Source organism: Dasypus novemcinctus, chromosome 21, assembly GCF_030445035.2.
Source record: "Dasypus novemcinctus isolate mDasNov1 chromosome 21, mDasNov1.1.hap2, whole genome shotgun sequence".
NCBI lineage: Eukaryota > Metazoa > Chordata > Mammalia > Cingulata > Dasypodidae > Dasypus > Dasypus novemcinctus.
The window spans coordinates 71,008,037-71,032,416 of record NC_080693.1 but is presented as its reverse complement, the minus strand read 5'-3'; the positions used below and the strand labels follow the sequence as shown (position 1 = coordinate 71,032,416).

At 51.2% G+C, this 24,380-nt stretch overlaps 1 protein-coding gene across 3 annotated transcripts in view; it reads left to right on the top strand.

The window, feature by feature from the left end:
• PRKCA (protein kinase C alpha) overlaps positions 1–23,734 on the top strand; it is a 426,048-nt gene extending 402,314 nt beyond the window's left edge. For 2 of the 3 annotated variants that reach the window (XM_004459463.4, XM_071210756.1), the window contains 3 exons: positions 3,323–3,430; positions 5,891–6,031; positions 17,407–23,734. In XM_004459463.4, the coding sequence (XP_004459520.1) occupies positions 3,323–3,430; positions 5,891–6,031; positions 17,407–17,571 (414 nt within the window). In that variant the 3' untranslated portion in view covers positions 17,572–23,734. Of the gene's footprint in view, positions 1–3,322; positions 3,431–5,890; positions 6,032–12,515; positions 12,564–17,406 lie in introns of all 3 variants that reach the window. The other variant, XM_012525515.4, reaches the window with a different exon arrangement.
• The last annotated feature ends 646 nt before the right edge of the window (positions 23,735–24,380 follow it).

The following is a 24,380-nucleotide window of genomic DNA, read 5'->3' as shown; positions in this document are numbered from 1 at the left end:
TGCGGGGTGGACTAGCCGCTCACAGTCTCTCGCACTCAGCCCTCCAGGTGGCAGCCCTGGGGGTCTCTGTCACTGTCTAGCACCAGGGCAGGGAGGGGCAAGCACCACTGCTCACGACCCCCAAGTCAGAATGCCTGGGCTGGGCTCCTGTCCCTTCCACGCTGGCTCTGCCACCCCGGCCAGAGCAGCCAACAGGCCTCCACGATCTCAGCTGCAACATGGGACTTAGTGTCCCTTCACCAGAAAGTTGTTTTGAGGACCACGCGAAGCCTAAGCACACTCCGCACCGCACCTGGCCCCTAGGATGAGCCCGGAAATGAATGTTTCTGTCCCTAGTGCCATGGCCATTGCTGCTGCCCCCAAATGCTCACCCTTCGCCTCCCTTGTCAGGCAAAAGATTCACGGTGGGCAGTGACAAAGCTTGGTGGGTCCAGGGCATGTCCCTTACCTGATGTGGTGACAGGACGAGCCCTTGTCCCTAATCCTTGGGGCTGAACCAGGGATGGAACGCAGGGCAAAGTCTAAAGGCTCTGCCACCAAGGCATTTGGTCTTGGGCGTTTCTTACAGCTCGGGCATCTTATTGGTACAGACTGCCTAAAGGGCCTCTGAGGAGCCTTCCAACCCCAATGTGTCATGATAAGTTGGGTTAAACAGGTGTCTTTGCTGCAGGACTTCTCAGGACCTTTGAAATGTAATGTTGGAAGCAGGTGTGGCTCAAGCAGTTGAGTTCCCACCTCCCACATGGGAGATCCTGGGTTCAGTTCCCAGTGCTTCCTGAAAAAAACAAAAATGAACAACAAGCAAAACAAACATAAAACCACTTCAGGGAAGCTGATGTGGCTCGGTGGTTGAGCACCAGCTTCCCACATGTGAAGTCCCAGGTTCAATCCCCAGCCCCAGGTCCCTCAAAAAAAAAAAAAGGTAAATGTTAATGCAGACTTCCTGAGCAAGGTGCAAACTTTGACCCAGGATTATCCTGTAGGATTCATGTTCTAAGGAATATCCTTTGGGGTGTTTCAGGACCCAGGCATCCTGCCTTCAGTGGGGATGCGCTGGAGACTTGGTGCTCAAAGCCTCTTTTGACCCACGGGAAGCAGGATCCAGCCCCTGACACAGCGGTTTCCATTTCAGAAATTAGCACTGGGGACCACTCAGCTGGGCAAAGCTGGTTCTGATGACTTGAGACAGCAAAGCAGGTGCGATAGGCCAGGGCCCGTCACAGAATGTTCCACAAACAGTTGCACATTATCGGAGGGGAAAGGCTGCCTCAGCTGCATTGGCCCCTTCTTCACATGAGAAGGTGCTTCTCCTTGCCTTGCATGAGAGAGAGGCCCAAGGAAGGTTCGCCTGAGCTTCTCTTTGGAGAAAGTTTCTCTTGGGCTTTTGGCTTGGATTCTCTGTGACGCCCTGTCTCTGTGGCATTTCTGCTGCTAGAACTTGAGCATCACCAGGAGAGAGGTTGGTTGAATCTCCCTGGTGCCTTTATCACGACTCAACAAAGCACACCACACATGTAGTCACACAAAGTCCTGCTTTCTGAAGAGCCCATGCTTGGTTTCCTGCTCTGTGAAATTCTTAATAATTTTGGACAAGGGATCCACGTTTTCGTTTTGTACTGGTCCCCACAAACTATGGAAGTGGTCACATTGCGAGGTTTCAGTTGGTTGTCCAGAAGCAGAGGATGTACACGGAGAGAATTCAGAGTGGGTGGTGGCCCAGCTGACTTAGGGGAAAAGACTGATAAAGGGTACCTCTCGGCTGTTGCTCAGTCCTCTGTGATCCATGACAGATTTTCAATTTAAGCCAGACAGTGTCACTGCTGAACATGGTCACTGTGACCGTGGCTTCTCTTTTCCATGAGAAAGAAAACAGAATGAGCCACAAGGGCCGACCCCTGGTTTGCCTTCTTCATCCTAAGTCCTGCCTTAGCTTAGTCAATGGCAAACATTAGGACATTTCCCATAAACCTTCTCACTCTGTGTGCCATCCTGCCACAGTACAGGTAATCTACCAGGTCCCTCAAGATTCAAGAAGTGCTGCTGGGACACCCTGGGTGGGGCCTCCCGAGCTCAGCCTGCCCCCCGGAGGCTTCCAGCAGCCCTTCCTGTGGCACTGCCTCTGCCTTCATAACTTTAACAGGGCTGATCTCAGGCCTCAGCATGCTCTCCAGAAACCCCTTTCTACAGAGCGGAAAACTTTTCAAGAGGTGAGGCGCTTACCTGTGGATTCCCAGCTAGGAAGAAGTAGCCCAGACCCCCCTGGCTTAACATGTATGGCCTTCCAGCAGTGCCCCACGCTTCCCTCTGTGGTCAGGAAATTGTAAACCTAGTCGTTTTAGTTTTCCTGGCTGTCAAAGCAAATGCCACCCAATGGGCAATTTCTGGGTTCCTGGTTTCGAGGCTGGGAGAAGTCCGAAAGCGGGGTGATGCTCTCTCCTGGAGGGCTTTGACGTTCTGGGGGCGGCTGCCGGCACTCCCTGGTCCTTGGCTTTCCTGCCACGTGGCGGCCTCTCCTGGCTTCTCCTGCCCTTCCGGGATCCACTGCCTTTCAGCTTCTGCCTGCTGTCTCTGTTTCTCCCACGGCCTTTCCTATGAGGCCTTCAGTACTAGGACGAAGGCCCACGCTGACTCGGGTGCACCGGCACCAAAGCAACGCCAGGAAAAGGTCCTATTTACAAGAGCGCACACCCCCGGGAAGGGAGTAAGTGTAAGAACATGATTTTCTGGGGTACATACAGCTCCAAACCCCCACACCAGTAGAAGAGGACCAGGGAAGAGGCCAGTGGAAGCAGAGCCCCTCTCAGCACCACCGTGTGACAGGCCCTGTCTTCTCTCTGGAAATGTCAGCCCCACCGCCGAGTGGCCCCTGGGAGTTCCCGGGCCAGGGAAGTCCCCTTGGCGTGTGCCACTTTCCTCCGCGTTTAGAATCCAAAGGCATCAGCGTTCTCCACCCCACCCCCCACCTTCAGAACACAAAGCCACCTGTCACCTCACTTGATCTTAAGGAGACTTTCAGCCCATAATTACAAGATTAATGGATTAATTATAATTTATTTGCAAATCATTAAAAACATTACTCAAAAACATTTTGCCTGAAAAGTGCCTTGGGTTGCCCAGGGCAAGATAATTAAAGGGACAGAGGAAAAATGAAAAACACACAACTGCCAACCTAATTAAAGATAAATCAACCTGCCCGTTAACTGAGCTGGCTCTGCCACCTGCGGTGTGCTGAGAAACCTTGATGCCGAATTGGATCTTCAGGCACCATGCTAATGAGTTATTCTGCCTAAGTATCTTCCCCCCTTGCTCTTTTCCGGAACAGCCTCCATTTGATGGTGAAGATGAAGATGAGCTCTTCCAGTCTATAATGGAGCATAACGTCTCCTATCCAAAGTCCTTGTCGAAGGAGGCCGTTTCCATCTGCAAAGGAGTAAGTAGATTTGGAGTCCTTTTATGACCGTGGACCCAGAGGGTCAACAGAGTGGACATACATTCTCCACCCCTGTGTGGAGATGGTAGACATGCCACATGCCCACAGGTGCTGCTGTTGGCCATCGAGGGCGAGAGGGTGGTAACACGCAGGGTAGAGGGAAGAACGGAGGCCCAGGAGTAGATTCGGGCCCCCATGGGATCTCTGGGACTCTGGCCCAGTCACCTAATCCTTCTGCACTTCAGTTTCCTCGTTTGTAAGGTGGCAAAAATCATGCCCACCTCATAAAATTGTGAGTCATTGCAGACCTTTGGAAAATGCCTTGCCTCACTTGGCGTGACTTGGTTAGTTCTTTCTTTGTGTTACTTTTCTTCTGTAAAGTAAAAATTCTCATAACATGAAATTAACCATTTTGAAGTGTGTAATTAGTGATATTTAGTACATTTACAATGTTGGGCAGCCATCACCTCTATCTAGTTCCAAAACATTTTCATCATCTCAGAAGGAAACTGGAACCTATTAGCATCACTCCCCATCGCCCCCTCACCCCGGGCCCCGGCAACTAGAGATCTACAGTCTGTGCCTATGGATTTACCTCATCTAGATATCGCATATAAATGGAATATCCTGCAATCTGTGTCCTTGGAGTGTATGTCAGGTTTTTTTCACTTAGCATAATGTTTTCAGGATTCATCCATGTGGTAGCATGCATCAGAACTTCATTCTTTTTGATGACAGAATAATATTCCATTGTGTGGATATCCCACATTTTGTTTCTCTGTTTGTCTATTGATGGATATTTGTGTTGTTTCCACCTTTTGGCTTATGAATAGTGTTGCTGTGAACACTGGCATAGAAGTATCTGCCTGAGTCCCTTTTTTCAGTTCTCTTGGGTATACACCTAGAAGTGGAATTGCTAGGTCATATAGTAATTCTTTAATTTTCTGAAGAACTACCAAACTCTTCTCTACAACAGCTATACCAACATTCCCACCTGCAATGTATGAAAGTTCCTATTTCTATAAATTCTCCCCAATACATCTTATTTTCCACTTGTTTCTTTTTATTATAGGCATTCTAATGGAGTAAAATGTTATCTCATTGTGGTTTTGATTTGCATTTCCCTAATGACTAATGATGTTGAGCATCTTTTCATGTGCTTGTTGGCCATGTGTATATCTTCTTTAGAGAAATGTCTATTCAAGTCTTGCTTTACTTTCCTTGAGATACATACAGAAATGGGCACAAATCATAAATGTACAGAACAATGAATTTTCACAAAATGAAAATACCCATGGAACCACATCCAGGTCAAGAAACAGGACATTTCTAAAATCCTTTAAGTCCTCTCTTATGGTCACTACCCAGTACCCACCCACCCCCTGCAAGATAACCAGTATCCTAACTTCTAACCTCATGGGTTAGTCTTTGCTGTTTTTGAACTTTGCACAAATGGAATCTTACAGTAGGTGCTCCTTGGGCCTGGCTTCTTTCTCTCAACATTGCAACAGTGAGATTTATCCATTCTGCTGTGGTGGTTGTAGTTTCTTCTTTCATATTGATGTACAGTATTCCATTGTATGAATATACCACAAGTTATTTATCCATTCTACTGTCAGTGGGTGTTTGGGTGGTTTCCACTTTGGTTTGGGGCTGTGAGACTTAGAACCACTCAGATCATCCCGTTCATGAGTTTTGGTGAATATATGAATGCATTTCTATCCAGTAAACACTGAGGAGTGGATCTGTTGGGTCATGACTTGGTTAGTTCTTAATGGAAAGTCTTAGGTCACAAAGTGATTTTCAGACTTAGTAAGATGAAGTGCAACATATTCCTGACATTTCCTGTTGGGTTCATTCCTTTGGGAAGCATCTGGCCTGTGGCTTCCAAGGGCAAGACTCCTTGAAGGGATAACTGAGGTCAGGGAGACTTGGTTCCTGCCCTCGGGTGACTTATAGTCAATGTTTGCTCAATCCTGTAGAAGGCACTAGAAATTAACTAGTTGCCTTCTCGTTACAGTTTTAATTTTTCTAGTCCATGATAATATTTTGTTCCATGCAATAAATCAGCATGTGATGCTTGGCATCTTCCTCAACTGTGATACCTACAAAGCCCAGTCTTTTTGCTGCTTGTGTGTCTTTTTTGCCAGAAATACAGCTAGAACAGCAGCTCTCAGATAGTAGATAGAAGCTGCCTGTTTAAATTTGTCTTATGTTTGGCCATGGGTCCAGATTGCTTCCCTTGCTCTCGTACCCGGCACACTCCTGCAGGAAGGTGTGTGCTCACCAGTGCCGTGCTTGTGGGCTGGTGCACCCACCAGCCCCGGGCCTCTGGCCAGCATCCTGACATGCCATCCAGGAGCCCGCACGCAGGCGGGGGCGGAGGCCGGGCAAAGGGTGGCGTTGCCTTCTGAGGGGCAGAATCCTGCAGCGTTCTCCTTTTCTCCCTTTACTTTCCAGCTGATGACCAAACACCCAGCCAAGCGGCTGGGCTGCGGGCCCGAGGGAGAGAGGGACGTGAGAGAACACGCCTTCTTCCGGAGAATCGACTGGGAAAAACTGGAGAACAGGGAGATCCAGCCGCCGTTCAAGCCCAAAGTGGTGAGTCCGGAAAGCAGCCCCATTTCCCCGAGCCCTGAGAATGACCCCGGACCCCTTTTCCTGGAGAGAGGGGCGGAGACCCCCCACATCAGCGGGGTAAAGCCTGGCCCTCAGTCCTGGGGTCTTAGCAGCAGGATTCCTGCAGACTTTGGAGAGTAAGGCCAGGCCCAGTGGGAAGGGGGCCGTGTGCTCCCGGCGGAGTGAGCGCAGGTCTGCTTTGAGGGTGGGCGCTGTGCACACTCACCTCCCGCAGAGCTGTGCAGGTTCACCCCAAGTCCTTGGAAGGACTTAGCCTTCCTGTCTCTCTCCAGCTTCCCTGCACCTGCCTTCACCGACGGTGGCCCTGAAGCATAGCTAAATCCTAGCACCCTTCCAGGCAGTTCAGCTCCCACGCCAGCCACTCGCCTTGTCGGGAGCACACCAGCTTGCATCAACCGCCATTTAGACTCTTTCCATGTGATTCCCACTTTCATGTATCTAACAAACACTAAGGGCCAGACTCCGCCTCATTGCTTTACAGATATTAATTCATTTAATCCTCACAACAACCCTGAGACAGGTACTGTTGTCCCTGGTTTAGTTGAGGAGACTGAGGCACAGAGAGGCTGAGTAACTTGCCCCAGGACACACAGCTGGTGGGTGGTAGAACCAGGACTCGAACAGTGGTGGCCTGGGGGCAGTCTGCGGCCTTGCCCACCGCACCGTCCTGACTCGATGACTGTTGGCGGCTGGTTTTCTGATGTGGGTTGCAGCCAGTGTTTGCCCTTCTCAGTGTTTCTATCTTCAAAGATAAGCGGAGACTCTGGAGATTGTCAGCCTCACTCACACCACCCGCCACTTTGCCGTGCACCCAGGGGGGGCTGCTCTTCCCGGCATCCCCTTCCTGCGGGGCAGGCAGTTCCTTCCAGCTCTGCCAGCGCTGGGCAGCCGCCAGCAGCACTTCTGCTCCCAAGATTGCAGAGAGAGCACCTTTATTCCACAGTCAGCCTCGGCATTATCCGCTGTGTTGGTCCGACCCAAATCTGTCTCCTCTGACAAAGTCACCAGCCCGAGCAGGCGAGAGGGACGCCCCGGGGCAGCGGAGCTCTTGGACACAGTGGCACACAGCTTTATTCTTAGAGCAGCAACTTCCGCCTCAAACATGCTTATGTGTCCTCTGTGCCAAGAATAAAACTGCTGGTGGTGAGAGCCCACTTGATTTTATTTTTCCAAGATATTTTTAGCACAGGGTGAAAAAAAAAAATCAAATTTAGGGCAGTCGACTTCTCCCTGATTCATTATTTCAAACAAAGCCCTTCTCTTATCTGCCAGCCCCGCCTTCTCGTTAGCCAGTGCAGGGTGCCGATTTCAGGGGACTCTCGTGTGATCCCTGCCCTGTAAGTTACAAAACCGGGGACCTGGGCTAAGGGGGCGGGGGCAGTGGGACAAAGGATGCTGCGAACGGTCTGTGAAGCAAATTCTGCTGGGGATTTCCTTTTTCTCTTTTGCCTTTTATATTTATTTAGCCTTTTTACATTAAAATATGAAAGGTATGCCGTTGCATCTTAAGCACGGTTTAGCTTCCTGACAGCGTCGACATAGAGACGCACGCCGGCCCTGCTTGAAAGGTTGAACAAAATGCAGGGATTCGTCAACCACTTTCAGAAGAGATGAAATGCCGCAGAGTCAGCCACCAAGCACGTCTTCTCCTATTGATTCCCACCTCGTTTTCAGAAGAAACTGTTCATTTGCACAGTCATCCCACTCTTTGTGGATACCATGGTGTTAAACTCAGATATAGGGAAAATAAGGGAATTTTATTTCACGTTCTGGCAGGCAGGAATGTAAGTTGTCCCCTGTGGGCAATTAAAGTCTTAGATGCAGTTGAGCTCTGACCAGGGTTCATTCATTTATTTTTGGAGTGCTGCTGGTTTTAGAGAGTTTCGTTTCATTTTTTAAAATGGAATGCTGGTTTAAAATTTAAAATTAAAAAAATAATAAACCGCCTTCAGTTATGAGGGAACAGCCCCAGAACTTACCAGCAGAAAGAGAGCCGAGGCCCCCGCCCCACAGCTCCCGTGCGAAAGGCCGCGCAGTGGGAGTGCCGGCCAGAGGGAAGGGAGAGCAGAGCGAGATTTCCCAGCAAAAGCCCGACTGCTGCTGGCAACCCTCAGCCCAAAGGAGGAAGAAGAGAGAAAAAATGGCCAAATGGACAGTAGACTGGACGAGAGACAAAGGCGGTGGTGGCAATTAGAGGCAAGCGGCAGACTTTTGTCCCAAAGCAGAGAAAGTCCAGGGCAAAGCGATACGTGGGGACAGTTCTGGTCCCCGGGAGAGCAGCACAGGGGTGTTCGGGCGCTCGGCTCCCACGGACGCCGCGCCACGCTGGGTGCCAGCAGCAGCGCAGCCCTGCGTCTCAGAGCAGGAGGCACCCTGTGAACGGCTCACTCCGCCTCCACCCGGGGCTCGTCCCTCCAGGAGGCACCACGCCGGGGCTCAAAGGCCACGCAAGGCCACGCGCCCAGAGCAGGCCAAGCAGCGGAAGAGGACGCTTACTACAGAAAAAAGCCACCCAGGTCAGAACGCCACTGAGGCTGCGGAGTACGCGGGCTCACCCCACGAGGCCGCGGAGGGCTAGCCGCGAGGGAAAGCTGTTCTGTGAGGTGGCTTCCCATCTACCGCTGGTGGGAAGTGCAGTTCCCTGTGCCAGAGCTAAGTGAACAATCAAAGGACTTTGCTGATAAAATACAGAGCTGCGTGTTCTCTGGCAGGTGGTTGTGTTCAGAGAGAGATGCGGCGAGGCAAGCCTGCCCCCTCTGCTGAGCCACCAGGCAAGCGTATTGCTGCCAGAGACTTCTTTTTAACTCGTCCAGTGAACCCAGTTCTGAGAGGAGTCCCTGCTCCGAGCAGCTGCGTGGGGCTGGCTGACAACCTTTCCTGCATGGTGACACTTGCCCAGTGCTTTTTTAGCAAGGGCTGGGGTATCAGTTTCCCTGAGATTCATCAGCTCAAGGACAGTCAGCTGTCTCACAGCAGCACTGCTTCTGGCCCCCACAGACTCCAGCCTTCCGTCTTTGTAAAATGCCATCAGTGAGACTTCAAGGACCCACCGTGGTTTGCTGGATGCTTCTAGAGATCACGTTTGTGCTTGGAGGATCAGAGGTCCATCCTCTTCATTGTAGTTTATTTATCTGGACCTCTAATGAAAGATTATTCCAGAACCACTGACTTCCCTAAGGAGAGTAGAGGCCTCTGACCACTGGTCAGGCACAGAGGTTTCGGGTGCTACCTTCACCTACGGTCCTTTTATCGTCTTCCTGCCTGCTGAAGCCGACCTTTGGCCTAAATGCCACGCAATCCGTGAAATCCCACCAAAAAGGCATTCCACGACTTAGTTGATCCGTCAGGAGGCTCCACGTGGGTCTTGGCATCTCATGGCGACGTTGGAGTCGGGAGCCGCCGTGCGGCTGTGGCCTGGATTCCGTTCGAGATCCCATATAAAGGGGTGCAGAGGGGAGGGTGATGGGCGGCGGGTATGCAGGGCTGGGGCCACCTGTCCTGTGATGGGGGTCTGGGGCTTCCAGGGGAGCCTTCTCACACCCGGGCACAGGTGCCGTCAGGTGAGTGAGAGACCTGCCCTGGGGAGGGCGAGCCCGGGCCTCGGGGGCGGCGTGTGCCCCAGGTGGTCCCTGTGGGCAGCGGTTTCCAAAGGACGAGGCTGTCCTCCAGGGGTTAGAGTCTTCCGGCAACTGGTTTGTTTTGTTAAAACAAACACTGACAGCTCTATGTTCTCTTGACGATGCAGCCATGTAGCTCTTCCTTCTTTTCATACAAAAAGAAAAGAACCAAGCAAGTAGGTTCCAAGGATCTCTTCAAGAAACGAGAACTTGGAGGATCCTCTGGGGTTGGCGTCCAGTTGTCCACATGCCCCACAGATACAGGTGTGTTCAGCACAGCGTTTCACTGGTGTCCTCAACAACGAGGTCTTCGAAAAGAGGCTCAGTAGTATTCCGAGCATCCCATGGAAGAAGATGCTTCTTTTTTTTTAAGCTTAAAAAAGATGTCACCTCCAAAAAAGGTTAATATCCAATTATTGAGGGAGAAAAGAGAATACCCAGGCCATGTCCAGTGCACCAGGCAAGCAAGGAGCAGCTGTGTGAACAATTGCACAGCTGGCCTGCTTGGCCCAGCAGCCCGAAAACCCAGAGCCAAGTACAGCTCAGGCTTTCTGCTTCACCTGAACAATAAAAGACCTGACTTTCAGTCCCAGCAGCACGCCCTTGGAGAGAGACACGCACGCATGAGCCCAGGACACTGATCCAGGGGTACCTTGAACTTTATAGGCTCTTATCCTGATTCATTATTCCCGGGAAGAAAATATCTGAGAACAACCTTCAAATTTCCACTCATCCCACCCATGAAAAATAACACTTTAATAGAACTATAGGAACTGTAAAGTTGCTTGGTTTTTCTTTTTTAAATTCTGTCAATTGGTACCAAGAAGCAGAATAGTTAGCTCGCAGGCAAGCAGAAAGCATTCGCTGCACTTCACTGATTTTCAGAAAAGAGAAATGAATGCGTAAAGCTACCACCAAGAAACACGTCCCAGAGTTGACAGTTACTCAGGGTGCTTGGAAACAGGCTTGCTGTTTCACAGGTAGCCTTTCTTGGGAAATTACTGTAGTTACTTGATCAGAACGAGACAGGAAAGGGGGACGAAAAAGAAGAGCTTTTATCAAGACATTGTCATCCTTGCAGCAGCAGTGAAAGAGAACTAGGACATGGAGAGCAAGGGAGGCGCCAGGGCAGGGAGAAGACAGAGTGGGAGCCGATTTCCCCGTGCACCTAGAAATCCTTCATTTTATTATGTCATTTGCTTGTTTAGAGAGTTTGTCGGTGGTTTAACTATCAAAGTTAATGCAGTGTTCCTTTTCATTTAAAAAACAATTTGAAACAATTTCTCATTTCAGACTTACAGGAGAGTTGTAAAAATCGAATAAAGAATTTCTGGTACCCTTTACCCAGATTCCCCAAAGGGTAACATGTCACTACATTTGCTTTATCATTCTTTTTCTAGACCTCTGTCTGTGTGTATGAGTGAAGACACACGCACACACACATTTTTTTTTCCTGAACCATTTAAGAGTAAGTTCCGGACATAGTGCCTCTTTACGCCTCAATAATTCCATGTATATTTCCTACAAGCAGAGGCGGCTCATGGTTCTGTGTTCTTTGAATTAAGTATTCTAAAAAACGAACACGCAGAGCGGCGGCTCACAGGTACGAGGAGGCGGCCCCCGGGGATGGTCTGAGGACTCCAGACACAGTGGCCTCGGCTGCTTCTGACCAGCTCTCTTGGGCAGCAGTTAGCTTGGTTCTCAGGGCCTTTTGGTTGAACTAGTCATGGCGACGCTAATTAACATCGTGACCTTCGAGACTCAGACTCAAGGGGATCTTTGCCGACAACACAAGAACATCTCCCCATCTTTGGAGACCAGAATATGTCACTCATGATGCATTTAGCTTTGCGCTTTCAACCAGTCCCGTGCAGCATCCTCTCCTTGGCTAATGAGAGAAGAGCCGCTCTCCCGCTCTTTGATAATTCCTCTCCCCCACACTTGTCTGCTCTAGAGATTGGAAGAAATGAGACATTTAACGTAACGATCAATATGACGGAGTAGCCCTATCACAAGCCTCAGGGAGCATGGGAGGAGTGACGGGACGGTCGCAGGCCCCGTGCGCCTCGGCCTGTGGGTTGACAGGAGCGCGTTGTCGGAGGAGAGGCGCCTCCCGTTGACCGTCTACACAGTGGCTTCTCTTAGAGAAGGAGCCGCGCGCCCTCGCAAGCTGGCCGTAGCGCTAAAGAGAGACAGGATGGAGGGCGTGCCTCTCCTCCACAGTCCTGAGACCGTGATGAGGCAGGGTTTGCCCTCCCCTGCATGTGACTTGCACACCTACAAGAATCTACTCATTTAATGGGGGGCATGTAGCCTGCATTTAGCAGCAGACTCTTCAGGGAAGCCGGCCTCCCTCCAGAGCAGGCCTTGCCCTGGCCCTTTGCTCTAAGGCAGCAGGTGAGACAGAGCTGTTTAATTTTATCGGAGAAGCCAAAGCCCGTCTCCAGTCTCTCCCCACAGATGATGTTTGCAGGTGAAACAAGTCCCGACCCCTTCTTAAAACATTATTTCAAAAATACTCGCTCCGTCTGGTGAAATAAACAGAAGTAGAGAAGGGCTCAACATGGAGAGGCCCGCTCCCCCGCCTCCCGGCCCCTGGCCCCCAGGCGCTCTTTGCTGTAACCTTCCGGCAGGTCGCACGTGTGCCAGCAAACGCGCAAAGGGGTCACCGCCTGCCCTGGCTGGCACCTTGCGCCTTTTACGAAGCAACATAAAGCTCGGAGGTTTCTCCGTGTCTGCTCATGTGGGTTTACGTTATTCCTTACACAGTCATTCCCAGTTCTTGAGTTGCCTCCAAATACTCTCCTTTGTCCGTTCTTGTTCTCCAGACCTTCTGTACCAAAATGCACTGGCTTCAGTGGGCATCCAGGCCTTCGGTGAGCATATTTGCAGAACCTTGGGTGACTCGACCAGCAAACTAACTTCACCCTTTAGCTCTTAACCGTGTGCTCCTGCTTGTGTGGCCATGCACGGAAGACCATTCCCTGAGCATGCTGATCCTCTTAGAAGGGGCAGTCCCTGGCTCCTCCCAATGGCCCGGCACCCTTACTGGATGGTTCCAGCATGTGGCCATCGGGCCATTGCCTGGAGTCCCAAAGCAGAACGTTCAGCCTATTTCTGCTGTCGGTTATTTAACTTAATTGAAGACAGCAGACACCTGCAAGTGCGAGAGCTGTCCCCCCACACTGGTGGGGTCAATCCTAATGCTCTCTACTGGACCATGGCCCCCTGCTAAGGTCAGCCCCCAAAGCTGGCCTTGGGATACATTTGACAGTTCCCTTAAAAAACAAAGCTCACCCTGCTGCATCTCATCTCGTCATCGTAAGAGACGTTCCCCGCCTTTATACGTTTCGGGTCTCATGAGTTTGCAAGAAGCCTCTACTCTTTATTTGTTCCGCTCGCTTCCTGCCCTTCTGGGTTCTGTTTGGTTTGCTTTGTCAACGGCGATATTTTCTGAGCTGCTCATATTCACCCTGATTCCTGTACCGGTGACTGTGAGGTGATATTTTACATGGCAGAGACACCAAGGAAAAGGTCAGTCAGAGAGCAAACATGCACTGTTCATCCTCAGTGGCCTCTCCCAAGGAAAAGTCGCTGCCAAGGAGCCACCGTCTGCAGAGCAGGCTCGTTTCCTGCCCAGCTGCCCTGGGCACAAAAGGCAGAAGGCTGTGCGTCCACCGCCCGTTGGCCACACGGGGCTCTGGAGAGGAAGCGTGCAGTCCCAAATTCCACCCAGAGTCCCACCGCCCCCTCCCTGCCCACCTCATCCTGTGCGCTGTGACACCTTAACCACGCCTGCTTTCTCCTGGGTTCATTATACCCACTGATGATTTTTACCAGCTGGGTAGAAATGTCACAAGCAGCAAAGGAGTTCATTCCTGAGTCTAGAGATGAGGAAGGGAAGTCGAGTACTCAGGGCATCCACTCCTCCTTCGGGTGCCAGGCATGTGCCCTTCACCTGCCAGGTAGCTGTAAACGCTGTGCCCGTGTGTACGTCATGCCCGACCACCTAGAAGGGGCCTCATGCTAGCTCATTCGATCCCCACCACAGCCTTGGCAGGTGGGTCTTCACATCCCCATTGGACAGATGGGAAAACGAAGGCCCACATAGGTCAGTGAGCTGCCCAAAGCTGTCCCGTGGGACTTCCGAGCCCACCTCCCATTATCCCTCAGGGAGCCGCAGAGACCCAGCCCGGTCTGGGCTGCCTCCTGCCACCTCCTCCCCCCACCTTTGTCGCACACCAGTTGCGTGATGCATCACATCCCAGATGGCAGAAGCCTCCTTTGGCGAAGGGTGTGGGCGGCCGTTGGAGGTGAAGACAGTGCACACCCAACAAGGGGTTTCCTCACAAGTCGCAAATGCCGCTTTAGCTGCTGTGTGTTGTCGGTGGCCTAAAGCTCCGAGGCCGTGGATAAGCCAGACCTGCTGCTGTCCCTACTGCTCTCAAGGCTGCCCTTCACGTGGCTGTGGTAAGAACCTTCCACTTCATGCCCGAGGAGTGTCAGGCCAGCTCCACTCTGCACTCACACAGCCATTCCTTCACTTGCTGCACTAGGTGCCCCTTTGGGCTTTCTTTAGCCTCTCTACCTCTTCCTGCTCCCTGCTCAGGCCAAGGTGGTACCCGAGGGCTGTGCCCATCATGTTGCCGGTTGTGGGTGAGGCGAGAAGAAGAATCTTTTCTGCGTTAGGAAGGGGTAGCTATTGCTTGTCTTTCCCCAAGGATGCAAAATGGTCCCATTTCATTATCCCTTGCAGAAGGCAGTTGTGGTGAGAGGATAGTTGTAGATCTCCACATCCTTGAAAAGCAGGTGGTTCAGTATCTTGTCTAATCTGACTTTTAAAAAGATTGTCTGTTTCTGGGCCTAATTTCACTAATAGCTTGTGAAGGGCTCATTTCTAAAGCACTGAGAGCCCTTCCATGGTAGAAAAACAAGTGGTGCCTCACAGTTCTGGATCTGTGGTGAAAATAGCTTGGCAGGGAAGCCATGGCTTTTGGAACTTTCCAGTAGAAGATGCTTTGTAAACACCGTAAACATATACACAGAGGAAAGGTTCCCACCTGTGCAGTCTTTTCACAGACTAAAGTGACACATCTGAAGCCAGGTAGATAGATATCTGGCTAGTGGAGAGAGGACATTTTGCCTTGGCTTGCCTTGCTCTTCCTCTTAGGAGCTTCACATTCTTCATTGTGTTTCTTCCTCCCTTAGAAATTCCTTCTTGCTCATCTTTGCATGGCTACTGAGTATCAATGAAAGTTCATCTCTTACTAAGGAAGCACACATCCCGCCTCCGGGAACACTTCCAGTAGATGCCCTGAACTTTTCCAGGCAATGAGTGCTGGTGAACTGGGCTCCGAAAGGAGGGTCTCCTCAGAGCCCGCTCGGGAGGCTGTACCGCTGGCTTCCAGTGCTTTTTGCCCTGGGCTTCTGCAGTTTCCCTGGTTTTTGTTTTGTTTTGTTTTTTGCTTTCAGACATGGCTGCCTCTACCTCATTTCCTTTTTTGGACATCCCCTTGCCCTCACACTGACCTGAGGACCCACCCAGCCTCATGTCACAGTCTTGGTATATCCAGGGTTTCTCAACAGCAGCGCCATTGCCATGTGGACTGGATAATTCTCTCTTTCGATGCCTGCAGCAGCCCTGGCCTCTCCTCACTGGATGCCAGTAGCACCCTCTCCCCAAGTCGTGACACCCAGAATGCACTCAGACATTGCCAAGTGTCCCTTGAAGTGCAAAATTGCCCCTGGCTGAGAACCACTGGTATATCCAAGAGGGCCCTTTCTTCAGCTGCTGTCATCATCACCACAGTATGTCAATGGAAGTTGGCTCCTTTTATTTCTTTTTTTAATTGATGAATCAACTGCAGACCCCGGATGAATTCCTGGGAGGAAATATTGTGCCCTTATTCATTCTTTGAAGAGCCTTTTTTGAATGGTTCACAGTGGCCTTTGCATGTGGGTGATGTGAACTGCAGAAGCCTGCCTCTGTTGGCCTTTGCTTTGGACAAGCACTGGGGAAACGCAGAGTAAGAGCTTTGCTCTCTCACACGTGGGAGGCAGGACTGGTGTCATGAGGAGGCCTCATTGTCTGTGTGGCCTCTGGAGAGATTCGAAGGGCCCCAAACAATCCTCTGCCTCCTTTCCCCTTTCCCAGCACCCCCCCCCCCCCCAGTCCCACACAAACCCACCAGTGGCTTTGGTCCAAAATCCCCATTTTAATAAGCAAGCATCCGTGGACTAAGAGTACATGGTTGCTTATTAGAATGAAAACAACCCCAGAGAAGAAAGCTAGTGGTCATGGAGACCTTATTTTGAATTTATGACATGCTTTCCACCTCAGCAGGTACTTCGGAGCCAGTTTTATTTGATAAAAGGGTGGAAAAAATTCAATTCCCAAGAAATTCTTGGAGGAGATAGGGAAGGGATGTGAATGAGGAGGTGAGAAAGTACAATGGTGAGAGTAGACTGGCCTTCAAAAAATAACAGCAAGGCGTGTTGAGCTCTCACCCCCAGGCTGCGTTCTGGACAAAGCACTGTGCGCTTTACCCTCATGGTAGCCCAGGGAGGGAGTTCCAATTATCCTCCAAATTCAGTGGACCCCACCCCGTGCTTTACCTAGAGCTGTCCCTATGAATGATCCAAGAATGCCTGGTGAGTTTGAAAAACTCATGCTGACTCACAGTCAATTCAAGTTGCCCCTATGGTATAACCAGCTGGTAAATGGGGAGATAGTTTCCAATGTTGACGATCATTTTTCTGTCACCAGTGAAACTGCTAATACTCCCAGCTTCAGAGTTGCTGGGAGTCCGCTTCTGTGGACTTCAACACACTGCAACCCTTCTAGGAGGCTGGGAAAGGTGAAGAGGTTACCCCTTTCTTTTTGGGGTTGGGCTCCCAAGCAGTGTTGCTTTAGTGGCTGTGTTTCTTAGAGACCCTGTTGGGTCAGCTCTGCCTGCAGCCACCATCTGAGGATCCTAGAGGAGAGGAGTGTCCTAGACAGGCTTTGCTCGGCTGCCTCAGTCTCCCCAAAGCGCCAGTATGAACCTCCTCCAGCCCAAGACCCTACCCTGCCAATGAACTCCATGTCAAACTGTCTACTGGTCAACCAGATGGATCTAGATGTGTACGGCTTCCAAATGGCCCCAAGAGAGAATCTCCTTGTCTTCCCATTGTGCTTAGCCCATACTAATGAGTCTGGGGGCTGGAGTTTCTAGAACACCCCAGTTGGAAGACAAAGATCACACAGTTTTTACTTTATTACGCATATTATTGCGAAGAACCAGCTGTGGGGCAGTCAGTTCAGCCTCTCAGTTCAGGGGTGGCTGCTTTCAGGTCATTCTGGCCATTTCAACATGGAACTGTGACTAGCGGCCACGTGGGAGTGGCGCTGGTGCCCGCCGCACTGCTTGCTCAGCAAGGCAGAAGTGAGACGAAAGGCACTGCCTGCTGTTGCTGCGCTATTGCTAATGGCACGTTTCCACTGGGGTTTCAGTCCCACAGGTATTTGAAAGGCTTACGAACGAGTACCCTCCCCCCCATTACTGTTTGCCGTGCCTGGCTTTTGAGTCAAGGAGGCCTGCAAGTCCTCCAGAGTCCTTCTTGCCTAACCAGCCCTGATTTCCCTGGGTCACGCTCCTCACCCCAGGGGGCTGTCAGGGAGCTGCCCCCGCGCTCTGTAATATTTGCTGACAGGTCCTTCTTTTTCTTTTTTCTCCACAGTGCGGCAAAGGGGCAGAAAACTTCGACAAGTTCTTCACCCGAGGGCAGCCTGTCTTGACACCGCCTGACCAGTTGGTCATTGCTAACATCGACCAGTCTGATTTTGAAGGGTTCTCGTATGTCAACCCCCAGTTTTTGCACCCCATCCTGCAGAGCGCAGTATGAAAGTCATCAGCGGGAATAAACGCCTCCCCGGTCCCCAGCCCCTCCAGTCGCGGGGAATCGTCCTTAACCCTAACATTTTAAGGCCACAGCCTTGTTTCTCTTTCCAGATGGAGGCCTGAAAATAGTAGGGTTATTAGTCCAAATGTGATCTACTGTCCAGGGTCCCTCCCTTACAACCGAGAAGCATTAGCTTAGTGGAAGATGACGTCGCGTCCAGTGTAATTCTGTAGAAGTCACACCTGGCTGTAGGTTAACCCTTCCTAGAAAGCACATGGACTCTTGCCCCTTTTTTGGTACGATTTGATACATCTTCCACGCCCTCTGTCTGCTGATTTTTATCCTTGGGTCTCCCCCACCTTGTTAAAGTGAATCTGCCCCCGTCCAGTGGGCTCGCAACTTCTCCACCTGGAATGAAAGAACAGGAGGCCTGGAGAGTGAACAGGGAGGGGTTGGGGGTGGGTGAGGCTTTGAAAGACCCTCTGCCTGTGTTCTCTGCCTCAAGGGAAACAAGTCCTAGGAGGCAAGAGAGGGAGACAACGCTAGTCCCACTGGCGAGTCAGTTGCAGACTCACTCACTGTCCCCAAACATTGACGGGTCATAACCCAACCATAGTCCAGCAGTTACCAGTTTGAAAAAAAAGGAAAGAAAAGAGACCTTCAGTGAATCTGTCATCCTGTACCCTACTTGGTTGATAACTAGCTTGATACTTGCATTTCTTTGTAAGAGGCCAAATCTTCTAAGGACTTTGCTACACGAGCATGTGAAGTCATTTCAGATCAAGGATGAAGCAGTGTGTGTGTGTGTTCATTTTAATCTCTAGGAGATTACTCTGTGACCCAGGGTGCCATCAGCAAACATGCCACTACTCAAGTGTGTTGTTAGCCAACCCCACCCAGCCCGATATTTTGCTACCTACTTTGTGACCCCTCGTGAGAAGCTCCGATGTACGCCCCACCCCGTTTTGTACTTATTTATTTGATAGGCTGCAGTGTCATTCATGAGAGTACGATGTACAGTAACTTAATCCAAGTGCTGACCGGCGTCAGTCCCCAATGATGGGTTTTCCTCCCTCCTCCAGCCCTTGGCATCCACTTAGGGATGACAAACAATCCGGTTTTGCTTCCCATTTCCAGTTCGTGTGGAATGACACACCTGGAGCTGTAGGATCAGGAAACCTGGATGCATATCAGCTGAACAATGTTTTATTGCTAGAAGGATTTTAATATGTTTTGCAAATGCATCATGCAATGAATTTTGCATGTTTATAATAAACCTTAACAAGTGAATCTATATTATTGATATAATTATATCAAGTATAAAGAGAGTATTATATTAATTTTATAAGACACAACTGTGCTATATTTGTGAAGGTTCTTGTTTCTAATCTGCTTTTACCATTAAGTTTTCGGTAAATTCTTCACTGCTGGGCCTCCTTCCTCACCCCCCAGGCACCCTGCTCATTGGCACTGTATCAGATATATTAATTTTTAAACGTAGATCTAATTTCAAAAATGAATGGCTACTTGATTCAATTAGGCTTTTGCTATCTCTTCATCCAATATATAATCAAATATATAGATATATTTGATTCTACCTGCAAACAAAAGTTCGGTCTGGGGAGATTATTTTTGACACGTGCCTCTCTCGGCTTCTCAATGCCATCTTCTGTTCTGATCCCCAAGCCACTCTTCCTCTTGAAGATGATGGGCAGGTTTGGATTCCAGTGCTCCCGGCTTGTGTGTGCAGATGTGGCGGCGTCACAGCCCCGGGACTGCGCCTTGGTTTGCTTTGGTTCTTCTGCTCGGCCTCGTTCCTGTCCGTGGCTCTTGGCGTGGGAGGGACGGGCAGGCTGCCTTCTCGATACGCCTTCCAGGAAAGGCCAGGAGCCAGTGTCTGTCTCGCTGGGCCAGAGCAGCCGTGGCTTCTGGCGCCCAGGCTGTGCCCCCACGAGGTCAGCTGGTCAGACACGCCTGGTGATCGCAAAGGCGAACGCTTGGCGGAGGGTGCAGGTTTCCTTCCCACTCTTGCTGGAACTGGCCTTTCCGGCTCTTGTGAGGACCCTTCTTTGGTGAGGCACTGTCTGAGTGCACGATCCTCGGGGACCCCGGCTTCTTCCTACTCCCCCAGTTCAGGCCCTCCTTACACCTCCTCTCTGGCTGTTCACCTGCAATTCCCGTCGCACAGAACATCCGAGGGGTCTTGGAGGAGAGAAACTGCGTCTTCCTGGAAGCCCTTGGTTGGAGGAAGAGATGGAGAAGGGAGTGGGCCAGCCCAGAACCGCGCAAGCCCTCCTGCGTGTCTGCGGACTGCGGACTCCCAAGCTCCGGGGGGCCTTGACGGTCCTGCTGGTCAGCGCGCGTCCTGGGACCACGCCTCGCCACTTGGGCAAATGGAAAGGGACCAGCTTAGAAAGGCCGGGCGTCCTGCCCCAGAGCGGAGCAGCAGGGAGGCTCCTGCCCAGCCCTGGCCGAGAGCACAGGCCCAGCAGGGAGCCCGCGGGCCTCTGGGCCATTGGCGCCAGGCCCCCAAACTGCCTGCTTGTCTCATGCAAGCGGCAGGTGCAGGCTTTCGCGCCAACACGTTTCCAAATGATTCCTACTTCTTCAGGAAACATAGTCAACCTCTCAGCTGGCTTGGATCCTGTCCAATGTGTGGCAGAGTTTTCAAAGAAAATACACTCTGCGTGGGGCCGCAGTGACAGCAGGCTGGAGGACAGACCCGGGGACGGGAAAGGGTTAGCGGGCGTGCTCTGTGTGTTCTGCCAAATTCTGAATTTAGATGAAGCAAAGCTTTAGAGATCTGAGCAGCGGCCCGAGGCAGTAATTGTTGAAAGAAAATATCAAGAGGGTAGCCATTAGCAACTGTTATCCGTGGGCTCCATTATAAAATTCTGCGGAACTGTCCAACTTCTTGTGAATGGTGTGAAACGAAGCAGCGGAGGAGGGAGGCCGCTTCAGCTGCAGCCGCCGTTTTCGAGGCAGGATGCCTGGAAGGCCAAGCCGCTGGGAACTGCTTGGTAAGTGCCTGCCCCTAAGGCACTGCCAGGGCCGTGGAGGTCCAGCCTGCCTGGCAGAATCGGGCACCATCTGCATCTCCAGTCCACAGGACCCTGGGGCCGTGACCCCAAAGGTTCATTCAAATGGCTTTGCACTGTCTTCCCTGTCGCCACCTCTTGATGGCAGGACCTTCCTTCTGAGGCTGCTGGCCCTTCTCTTGGCCTCTCTTCCACGTCACTAGGTGCTTGGTTCGGATGAAAACATCAGGAGTCTGCTGCCAGGCGCAGCGCCCCGTGGTGCACAGGAGGCTCACTTCAAGACAAAACCGTATTCAGAAGGTAGATGTCGGACCCCAGGAACCGAGAGGCTTGCTCTCCACCACGTCTCCTTCTCTTTGATCCCATGCCCAGGCCCCAGTTAACGCAGAATCACATTCTACCTTCTTTTATCAGCTGCTTCAAGCTTTCTTTCAATTACATAAGTTGGGATAGAAAATCAGGGGGTCATGAGCTGTCTGGAAACTTGACCAGATGTGGTTGGTTGCAAGATTTTATGAACGGCCAAGAATATCGCAACCCAGCAAACTACGGCTGAGCACCTCGCGGAGCTAACGTCCTGCGCAGAGTGTGGGAACTAGCTGGCACGAGGGGCAGGGACCCCAAGAGACCCTGCCCCACTGCCATTCAGAGAAGGGAGAGGGGTGGGTGCAGACTGCAGTTAACAAGGCATTTAGAGAAAGCAGGTGCTGACGGGAGCAGGAAGCGGGAGGGAGGGAGGGCGCCGGGAAGGGAGCTGCTGCGGCAGCTGGTGGCTTTCCATCGAGGCTGTTGGTCCCACGAAAGCCACCGTCCGATGGCCCTTGAGAGCGCACTGGTGGCCAAAGACCCAGACCTTTCCTCCCCAGAAAACTTGCCTCCGAAGCCACGTGGTCCTTTCTCGCCAGCTGCCGTAAGCACCCTTCCCCTCTCTACTGAGATGCGCCTCGCGGTTTTCTAGGCAAAGCCAAGCCCGCCCGCGCCCCCTGGAAGGCAGGAGTTTCCCACCCTTCTCTCTGGCATCTGTGGCTTCCTGCCGAGAGTTATGGGAGCTGAGGACGGATGGCGAAGTCACAAAAAGAGTGCGCTCAGCAGGCCATGGTGACGTTGTTTTGGCTGGCATTTGTTTTCTCGGTACTGAAGAGACGAAAGTGAGAGTCTGTTTTTAAGAGCCTCAGAAAGGCAACACCATCTGACAAAGTGATGCTCCCACTTTGGCCTTCACCCGTTTCTTGAGCGTACCTTCCGCGCCGTTTCCTTTGTCTTTCCAACCCAGCGAGGGCAGGACTTCTCCGAAGGCTGGCCAAGGGCGTGGACGTTCACGACCACGAGGCGAGGCTGAGCCAGGGCCCCAGAAGACGACACGCCAGCAGCCCGGCCACGCCGCTGACCACGGTGGGGGCGGGGTGATGGGCCCTGGAGGAAAAGGACCTTGGCTTACTGCCGGCTGCACCCTTACTTGCCAAGGAGTGTTGGGAAATATTTTTAAAAACCCTTTTCCTTGAGGTGCTTAGGTGACATTTTATGAAATATACCAGACTGCAAACACTTCTGTCATTTCCCTTTTGGGCTGACGTGGCAACTCTAGGAAATGCTGTCTATTTCTGCTGTTAGAAGATGCAATGGAATAGGAAAGGTTACCTGAGTTTTACATGGACAAAGGCTGTCTTCTAGAAGTTATGTCAACCACAGCCCTGTCCGTTCCGCGTCAGGGACTCTTTGGGAGGGTTGAGGGTGTGAACAGCTGTGGCCGCTCTGCCTCACCTGTGCTCAGCCGTCGGTCAGAACCCGTGCAGGTCCAGCTCAGTAATCCAACAGCCTTACAATGACCCTACACTAAAGCCCACAGGTTCCAAAGACTTTTTTTTAAATCTTGAGGAAATTAATGTGTTCATTCCAATAGAACAACAGAAGATCCTGGGCTATTTGTACTTTTTTATAGAGAACTTTAATAATTCAATTCTTCTTTTAAAGTGAGTTTTTAAAATAAAGTTACTGGCAATTTCATAAGATTCCAACCACGTGGCACCTGTCGGAGGCCTCAGCTGGGGTCAGCGAGAGGCCCCTGCCCTGTGCATCCCCTGCAGGGCTGCCCAATGCCGGTGGGAGGCCACGGCCAAGTGATGTGACGTTCAGGTGGAAGCCTTTGGCAGACCGATGGGCTCTGTGGCTTTCCTGGAGACTGGGAACAACTGTCAGGAAGGCCTGGGAACATTGACCCCTTAGAAGGTTGTCCCTCCCAGACGCCGCCCTCGCGTAGCACGCCTGGGGAGTGTCCAGGGCCCACTCCCCAGCTTTGTCCCAGTCCCCTCTCGTCCCAGGTCTCTCGCTTTGGGGAAAGATTCAGCGGGGCCCTGGGCAACTGAGAAATACTTCCGTATCTCAAGGAAGAAGGGGCAGCAGCCAACATGCCCCCTGGCATCTGTTTTACAGTTCTCTCTTATATGAGTAGGCAGAACCCTACTTTTCACAAAATAGGTCCACTTTATAAGAACCTTTTTTTCTAAAAACAAGACAAAAGAAGTCTCTGCATTTTCTGATTCAACAGCAACTACACTAGCCTTGTCTCCTCCGCTTAACTTTAGGAGCTCCTAATTCTGTTTGTAGATTTCCGTTGATCGCTTCTTGGATGGATGTGACTCCTCCACGGGTTTAGTGGACTCTTCAAAGTCACCCATAGAGGCGGTTCTTGTTTTGAGTCTAAATGCTTTTTTAAAAGGTCATGTCATAGCCCTTGTATTAAGGTCTTTCAGAATATGTTTTCTAGAAGGTCAGAAACATTTGAAGTTGTTGCTTTTGCTCTATGATTGTGTGTGTGTGAAGGATATGCCATTTTGAAATCGTTAATTGAAAACCCTTGTATAAGACCCCAAATTTGTATGAAGGAGGAAGAGGAAGAGATGGAGGTTGGTTTTTTTTCCTTCTCTGTAAGCACCTACTGACAAAATGTATAGGCCATTCAGCTGTCAAATAACATTTGGCTATATAGTGGGCGAGAAGGATGTATAAATTACTGCATTGCTTTCCTCAATTCATGTAACTTCTAATCTTCGCTTGCATGATATGCTTTTGTTAGATACATTAATTGTAGTTTGGAAGCAAGTGTGTATGAATAAAGATAATGATCATTCCTTAGTGTACTTGATCTCATTTGCATCCCTTTGTGGCATACACACACAGCTTGTGGCCCTTGTCCCCCTGCCTTGCAGAATGACGCCAGAGAGCTTTTCCTTTATTTTTCATCATGGCACATTCATTGCATTTGGTGAATACATTTTGGAGCACTGCTGCACCACATGGGTAGTGGTTTACATTGTAAACCATTGTCCCCCAGTCCACCCAGTGGCCCATGGCAGGACGTACAATTGTACCACTTCTCCTGCTTGCCCCGAGTCTAGCTCGGTCCCGTGTTTGATTTCATTTTACCTCCGTGCAGAAGGGAGTGGAGGCGCTGCAGAGCAGGCTGCCCTGCATGGAGCAGCCACCCATGGAAGCAGTGTTGGGGAGTGCCCGGGGTGGCCCCCCAAGGTTTACCTCCATGGGGGCAACCCCAGAGGCACAGCGGGGCCCATGGCACATCCTCCCAGACCCACAGAGGCCTCCCAGGCCCACAGAGGCTGAGGCAGTGAGCAGACGGCCAAATCGGACTCCCACAAACGGCCAGCCTGGGGGGGCGTGGCTCCCTGAGTCCTCGGAAGCTGTCACCCCCTCCTTTCCGCGCCTGGGCCTGGAGGCTGGACGAGCCTGCACACAGCCACCTCCCCGTACGCAGTGCTG